This window comes from Propithecus coquereli, unplaced genomic scaffold, assembly GCF_000956105.1.
Source record: "Propithecus coquereli isolate 6110/MARCELLA unplaced genomic scaffold, Pcoq_1.0 Scaffold81, whole genome shotgun sequence".
NCBI classification, from domain to species: Eukaryota; Metazoa; Chordata; class Mammalia; order Primates; family Indriidae; genus Propithecus; species Propithecus coquereli.
The window spans coordinates 7,528,277-7,536,438 of NW_012154285.1; the positions used below are offsets into that span (position 1 = coordinate 7,528,277).

The 8,162-nt window shown below is 55.4% G+C and overlaps 1 protein-coding gene across 1 annotated transcript in view; it reads left to right on the forward strand.

Annotated features, from left to right (window-relative positions):
• The first annotated feature begins 4,808 nt into the window (after window positions 1–4,808).
• The window catches only part of PLBD2 (phospholipase B domain containing 2), an 18,151-nt gene continuing 14,797 nt past the window's right edge, over window positions 4,809–8,162 (forward strand). Inside the window, exon 1 of the mRNA XM_012663513.1 lies at window positions 4,809–5,126. Coding sequence (XP_012518967.1) covers window positions 4,837–5,126 — 290 coding nt within the window. The 5' untranslated portion in view covers window positions 4,809–4,836. The remainder of the gene's footprint in view (window positions 5,127–8,162) is intronic.

Here is an 8,162-nt window from a genome sequence, read left to right on the forward strand (position 1 = left end):
GTGACAGAGTGAGACCCTGTCTCAAAAACATGACAGAAGAATATGGCAAAACAAGACAGGACTGGGGAGGTAGTGATGGGATATAACCCCCCTCTCCCCAGTTGCCCAGCCTTCTGGGGAAGTGCTTGTCATCCCGCCTTTCCTTCTGCTGGGGCTAGGGAGTGGGGAGGCAGACACGGGCACTGGAGCTGGGGGCCAGGGAGCCGGGTAAGTGTCCCCTCCCAGGCCACTCCTCTGTCATTAGCACGCATGGGATCCCACTGTCCCTCCCTCTCCAAGTCGGGCCTGCTTTCTCATCACCTGCGGGGCTGAGGCCCAGCTCGGAGCCCGGCTGGCACTGGTGGCCCTTGGCTGTCCAGCCCGGGCACGCCTCTCTGACGTCACCTCCCACCCCCACCTGCTCCACCTGGGGCCCTTCCACACAGCCGCAGGCCTCCGCTCCTCTGAGCCCCCTGCCCCGTGCCGCCCCCTCCCTTCCCACGTGACAAACTCCCACTCACGTTGTCAGGCCTCCGGGTGATCTTCCACCCTCCCCCAGCCCCCTCCACAGCGCCAGGGGGCTCCTCACCTTCCGAGCAGGCCTCGAATTCCCACCTCTGGGGCTGGTGATCTTGTCATCAGGAGCGTGATGATATGTTTGGGGTCTCAAAACATCGAGTTTCTGTAGGATCTTCTATAAACAGACGCCGAGCCTCAGTTTCCTTTCCTGTAAAATGGGAATGACAATAGCGCCTACCTCATGGGGTCCTTGTGAGATGAAACGGGACACTGTGAAAAGCCCCAAACCCCATGTCTGGTGCTGAGTAAACACTCCCTCAGCAGAAGCCATGGTTGTCCCTGTTATTCCATTATTACTGCAACGTGGGCACTCACTTACGTGCCTGTGTCCCCCACGGGCTGGGAGCACCTCGCAGCAGCGCGCAGGCCCAGCTGGTCGCCACGTCCAGGCAGTGAGCGCTGGGGCGCCCACAGCTAGCGTCTGTGTGGGAAGACCCAGGCCTGCTCGGGGTCAGCTGCTCCCGGGTCATCTGCTGCCTGGGGAAGTAGCTCCAGAACTGCTGAGTTTGAAGCCAAGTGCTCCTTGCCTAAGGGGCCTGACCCTGGTAGCCAGGGTGACGTCTAGATGTCACCATCCTAGGTCAGCTGGGCAGGCAGGTCACCACCTCCCTGTGTCCCGGGACCCGGGTGGAGCAGGAGATGGAGGGAGGGGGAGTATGAGTGTCTGTCGAGAGAATCCTAGAAAGATCTGGGGGGCGGGGAGCCCCTGGAGCAGAGAAGGGAGATGGAGGGGCCTGGGACAGCCCTGGGTCGCCGTTGCTCTGGGGGGGTGGCAGGGGTGCTTAGGGTTAAGGCCTATTTCCCAGGCTGGGAAAGGCCATTTTGACATCCTTAGGGGCAGCCTCAGAAGACATCCAGATTCAGATTCAAATCCCAGCTCTGCTACTTATTGGCTATTTGACCTTGGATGCGTCATTTCACCTTTTTGAGTCTCTGTTTCCTCACCTAAAAAGTGGGGACAAAAACAGCACCTATAGGGCACTCATTGGGCTGTGGTGAGGATTCATGGGATTACATATGTAAAGAACCCATAGCACAGTGCCTGGTATTTGTATTAATAAAAATTGAATAAATGGGCTGGGTGCGGTGGCCCACACCTGTAATCCCAGCACTGTGGGAGGCTGGGGTGGGAGGATCACTTGAGGCCAGGAGTTCGAGGTTACAAGGAACTATGGTTGCACCACTGCACTCCAGCCCGGGGTCAAAGGCCACACACTGGGGCAATGCTGTCACAGCAGTGGGACCCTACCTAACGCTGAGCAGCCTTTGGGTGATTTTCAGCCTGGCTGGTGGCCTTGGATGGCGGGGACCTCAAAAACTGGCTGGAATGGGGGGAGCCTTGGACGGGGACCAGGGGCAGGTGGACAGGCCAAGACCCCTAGGTGTGAATCCGCACTTTGTCTGCAGCTGTGAGCAAGAGAGGCTTCCATTTCTTCCAGGCTCAGAGTGGGGAAATCACTTTCCTAAGGTCACACAGCCAGCAAATGATGGAGCTGGGATTTGAACCCAAGCCTGTCTGAATCTCCAACTGCATGCTCCCGTCAAAGGCAAAATAAAGATGTGGAGACGATGTTTTGCGTGGGAGGCAAGAAGGGCCATGTTGGCATCCACGCAGACTGGAGGGTCTTAGGTGTGCTTGAAGAACAAAGACAGAGTTGGAGGCTTTATAACAAGGCGAAATGTTATGTTTTGTTTTTCCGGAAAGCACAGCAGCACTAGCGAAGGTCTGGGGAGCTGGAAGCCCTTCTGGGTGAGTGACAGCGGCGGTGAAACTGCTCCTGAGTTGCGGAGGGTATTTCAGCAGCTGCAGAGAAAACTGGTTTCAGGTTACGACCGACAGGCGCTTTCCCCAGCTGGGCTTGTGGAAAATGTAATACTTGCAGCAGGTGCTGTGTGTCCCCAGTGCTTCCCCCACCCGCCCCCGGCCCCTTGACTGTGATGCGGTTGGGTGTGACAAGAATGATCCGATCTGTACAATCAACTTTGGCGCCGCTACCCATTGCCCTACCCTGTCTGGCTGATGAAAATGCCGATGGCCCTTGCTTCCGCTTGGCGGTTTATCAGTCCACAGTGGGCATGTGAGCCGAATGCCAAGGAGAAGTGTCACCCAGAACTCTCCGTCAGCAGCCTTGGACGAATGCAGGCTGCCTAGAAGGCATCATCGACGCCGATGAATAACACCGACTGAGTACCACTGAGTTTCAGGGGCCGTGCAAGGGGCTTAATCCTTCCTGGCAGCCCTGCCATCTAGGCCCTTTCGATGATGACTAAACTGAGACACAGAATGATGACGTCACTTTGTCCAAGGACCCTGAGGGTAGGAGGGTTGGAGTGGGAACGTGATTAGGCATTCATGGGGAGTGCGCCCCCTGGTGGCCACAATGGGCGGTATCCGTCGTGCTGAGAAACCGAGTTCAAAACCTTGTTCTGACCCTAGTTGTGTGACCTAGACGAGTCGTTTTGCCTGCTCCAGCCTCAGTTCTCCCATCTGTAAAATGGGGATAGCCATAGTGGGAACTTCTTGGGTGGCTATTGGGGTCTTGTGATAGAAAGTGTTCACAGTAAGTGATTAACAAATGGCAGTGACGACTGGTATTAACACTGTTTAATAAAAATTACAGGAGTCCGTTGTTTTGGATCAAGCTCCTGCACTAGCCTCTGACAGACCAGACTAAAAATCAAAATGGAGAGTTACCCACTTTGAGGTTTTCCATGTCAGCAAATTGAAACTGAGTTGTCATCTGGCATTCAGGGAGATTAGAGGAGAAAGATAACCGGCCCAATTTCCCAAACGGGCCAGCTGCAATCTTCAGTGGGTGTGATAATGCAGCTCCCTCTGTTTTAGTCCTTACATCAAAGAGTAACCTGATGTTAACAAGTCAGTTAGCTTCTATAGCCTGTCCCCTGCCTTGCAAGGAAAGTAAATCTGAAATGACCAATCGGCTTTTCGTTCTGTTTCTGCCTTATTCGGCCCCTTTTCTGACTATAAATCTCTGCTCAACTCATTGGAATACTTACTGTATTTTATGGAATGAAGTGTTGCAGGATTCTAGAATCACAGTAACGCCAGTTGGGATCTTCAAACTATATTTGTTGCAATTTTGTCTTTTAACAATACCAGGGGAGAGATTCCTTTCCAATGGACGGGGAGGACTGCAATGCCCCCTGGCCCAGCTCACCCAGGGTACAGAGAGTGGGGGGACGGCACCTTCAAACTGTTGGACAGCTACTTTGTGGGCCGGGCGCGGTGGCTTGCGCCTGTAATCCCAGCACTTTAGGAGGCTGAGGCAGGAGGATCGCTTGAGCCCAGGAGTTGGAGACCAGCCTGTGCCATGAATTGTCTGTTCCTGTTTTTGGTCCATTTTTTTCTATCTGGTTTTCATATTTTCCTCTTCAAATTTTAAGAATTCTTCATATACTAGAGGTTTCAGCCCTTTTTCTGTGATATATGTTATAATTTTTTTATCCCAGTTTATCAGTTGTCTTATGACTTTGCTTATGGAGTGTTTTGACATTCACAAGTTTAAAAAAGTATGTGATCAAATGCATTAATCTTTTATTGCATCTGGGTTTTGAGTCATGGTGAGACAGCCTTTTCCCACACGCAAGTTATGAAGGAATTCACTCATGTTTCCTTTAGTACTGCATAGTTTCACGTTCTACACTGAGATTCTGATCAATTAGGAGTTTATTCTTGTGCTTGGTGTGAGGTATGGATCCTGGATTAAAAAAAGAAAAAAAGCGCACTTGGTGACAATAGGAAAAACTGGAATAAAAACCCTACATTAGATAATCCCATGAAATAAATGGTAAAAAATAGTGTGGAATACTGTTCCGAGTGTTATCATGGTATCGTCATTATGCAGGATAATGTCTTTGCTGTTAGGAAACACATGCTGCAGGATTTAGGCTTGACATGTCACAATGTCTTCAATAAACTCTCAAATAGTTCAGCAAAATTATATATACGGAGACATTAAGTCAATGTGACAAAATATTAGCAACCGATGGAGGGGTATGTGAGTATTTATTCCACTATTCTTGCAGCCTTTCTCGAGGTTTGAAAATTTGCAAAGCGAAAAGTGGGCGTGGTGGGGAAGTGCGTTAAACTGGGTCTGCGTAGCTGGAAGGGGGCGCCGGGGCCCTTTAAGGTGGGCCCCGCCTCTTACGTGTCACACCGGGCCCCGCCCACCCCGGAAGGGTAGGCGCAGGCCCCGCCCCCGCCCCGCGGCCGGCGCCGTCACGTGACCCGGCTGCAGCGCGCCGCTCCGCGCGGTCATGGTGGCCCCGATGTACGGCAGCCCGGGCGGCCGCCTGGCCCGGGCGCTGACGCGGGCGCTGGCGCTGGCCCTGGTGCTGGCCCTGCTGGTCGGGCTGTTCCTGAGCGGCCTGGCGGGCGCGATCCCGGCCCCGGGGGGCGGCCGGGCGTGGGACGGGCAGGTCCCGCCCGGCTCCCGCAGCCGCTCGGTGCTCCTGGACGCCGCGACCGGCCAGCTGCGCCTGGTGGACGGCCGCCACCCCGACGCCGTGGCCTGGGCCAACCTCACCAACGCCATCCACGAGACCGGGTGAGGGTTGGCGACTCCGCGCGGGGCCGGCCGGGGCAGGGGAGAGCGCCTCTGGCTCCCGGGGGTCACTTGCCCTCCTTGAGGCTGCAGCACCGCCGTCTGGACCAGGTCCCTGGCTGGGAGGGGGCTAATGCAGCACCCCTCGCCTCGTGGGGGGCCTGTCCCTTGCCTTCAGCCGGTGGTGACAGTACTTCTGCCCCCGAGAGATCAGTTGCCCGCCACCGAGGCCGCAGTGCCTGCATCTGGGTCAGGTCCATGGCTGGTGGGTAGTACAGTAACTTCTATCCCCAGGGGGACCAGCCCCTTTCTCCCCGCCCCTGCGGAGGACGCCCCCTGCCCCTGGCCTGAGAGGTGGGGCTCGCTCTCCAGGAGGCGAACTCTCCCTTGCTGGGCTGTGGCTGGCTCGTGGGTGCAGGACTGAGCCTGGATTCCAGGCCAATCTGAAAGCAGAGGGTCCCTGAATTCACAGTCCCAGATAGTACCCGTGCTGGGGCTCTGCTCCTCCCTTCCCTTCTCCGTCCTGGTCCAGGGAGAAGTCCTTGGCCAGATACTATGGAGCCCAGTGCTCCGTGCTTGGCGGTTATCATCACTCTCCTTACTGCGCGGACCCACGCTGTCATTCCGATGTGTGAGTCTCACCTAACTCCCCCGCCTGTCTGGGCTCCCACTTCCCCATCTGTGGCCCAGATTTTGAGAATGTGCTCTAGTTGGGGGATGGTGTGGGGCCCTTCCTCGGGCTGTACAAGGGCTTGTGCAGGTTCGTTTATTCATCCTCCTGGTGTTTGGCCTGAGGGACACGGAGCTGAGCAAGGTGGGGGTTCCCACCCAGTGGGAGACACAGACAGCGGCAGAAGGGAGACGAGAGTGAGCAGGGCCAGGGCCCTGGATCCAGGCTGTGCTGGGGGATCTTAGGGAACCCTGTGTGCCCCCCACCCCATCCTGGGCATATCCCAGTGCCCCCTCCAGCAGGCATGGCCACCATTGCTGTCCCTATCCGTTTTGCTGGTATGCATTGACTTCTACAGGTGCTGGGGAGACACAGAAGGTTGAGGACACCCTCATTCTGGAGGGACATGGGGGTATCAGATAGATGGGAGATTTGGGGGAGAGATTTGCTACAGACACAGGAGCTTGGTGGGGCCGATCTGGGAAGGCTCCCAGGGAGAAGAGACCACAAAGTGGGCTGGCATCTGTGGAGAGAACTGAAGCTTTGTGGCTGGCCACAGGAGCTGCCGGGACTCTGGCATCTGCTGACCCATTCTCTGCTGACTCACACCTGTCTTTGGGCCTGCTTGGCAGAGCTGGAAGGGCATGGCGAATCTCTGCTGGATGCTAGCCAGGGGAGGAGGCACAGGTGAGGCCCAGCACGGGGAGGGGGCTTTGCCCTGAGGAGCCCCCCACTGGCCTGTGTTGCTCCCGGTTACAGTAAACATGGAAGTGGAGAGAGAGCTTCCCTGACTGTGCCGGATGGAAAGTTCTCCCAGGCTCAGCCCCACTGCTGTGTGAGCTTGGACAAATCCCTTCACCTCTCTGAGCCTGTTTCTTCACCTCCAGATGGAGCTGAAAGGGTCACGGAACTTCAGTGGGGACTGGAGCCCCCATTTTACAGGCAGGGAAACTGAGGCCTTCAGAGACGGCCTTTTTAGGACTCAGGGGTAAGGTGAAAGAAGAACATCTGGGGTGTCCTGGCCCCCGACCAGCAGAATCTCTGGTCTGTGGGGGACTGTCACATTGTTTCTGGAGGGTGGATGTCGGGGATTTGACTCCTCTGTTCACCCAGAGTTGAGGTCCCTCCTCCTTTCTGGTGAAATCCCAGATTTTGCCACTGGGGATCCTAGGATTGTCAGGATGAGTTCCCCCTGACCCCATTACCCTTCCTCTTTCAGTTGTGCTATGTCTGATTTTGGACCAAGGCTCCCCACGCGGCCCGGAAACGTTTAGGATTTGGTGGTTGGAGATCGGAGATGCCCCCGGGGGCAGAGCCCGTGCCAGCCTGGTTCTCGGGGAGCCGCACTCTCCAGCCTTCCTTTGTCTTCTCCCCTGATCTCGTCCACTAACCAGCACCTTGTCCTTGAGGCTGCTTGAAGTAAACCAGCATCGGGTTGACAGCGAAAGTGAACAAAAATAAGAGGGAATGAACAAATTAGTAACCCGGGATACATCCCAAAGCCACCAACCAAGAGGCAAAACCCCAGCTTTGTAAAGTGGATAGATAAGGCCCAGCTGTTTCTTTGAAAAGTTGCAAGAGATAAATGTATAAGCTCAGGGATGAGAATGGGGGGCTGGGCGCGGTGGCTCATGCCTGTAATCCTAGCACTCTGGGAGGCCGAGGCAGGAGGATCACTTGAGCTCAGGAGTTCGAGACCAGCCTGAGCAAGAGCGAGACCCCATCGCTACTAAAAAAAAAAAAGTTAGCTGGGTATGGTGGCACATGCCTGTAGTCCCACCTACTTGGGAGGCTGAGGCAGGAGGATCACTTAAGCCCAAGAGTTTGAGGTTGCTGTGAGCTAGGCTGATGCTACAGCACTCTAGCCTGAGCCACAGAGTGAGACTCTGTCTCAAGAAAAGAAAAAAAAAACATGATGGAATTTTTCAACTTTCATTGGCAAAGATGAAAAAGTTTGCTGGGAACCATTTTAAGTGAGGGAGGGGGCAAACAGGAGTTTGCTCATGGGAGAGAGGCAATCTCGGACCCACCCTGTAGCAGACCTCCCAATCTACCTCCCAACAAGGGCTTCAGGTGACCAGGACATACATCAGAGTCTGAGAAGTGCTGCTTCAGAGGAGTGGGAGCCAGCCTGCCCAAACTCGAATCCCGCCCCTGCCAGCTCTGTGATCCTTCAAGTGTATCAGCTAGTATCGGGCACCAGGGCTGTGTAACAAACAGCCCCAAACCCGGTGGCTTAAACCAATAACGTTGAGCCTCCTGGCTCCGTAGGGCGGCTGGGGCGGCTCTGCTTCACACTGCAGACCTGGTCTGCTCCACGTGGCTCTCAGGCTCTTGTGACCAGTGGGCTGGCCGGGCACGTAATTTGA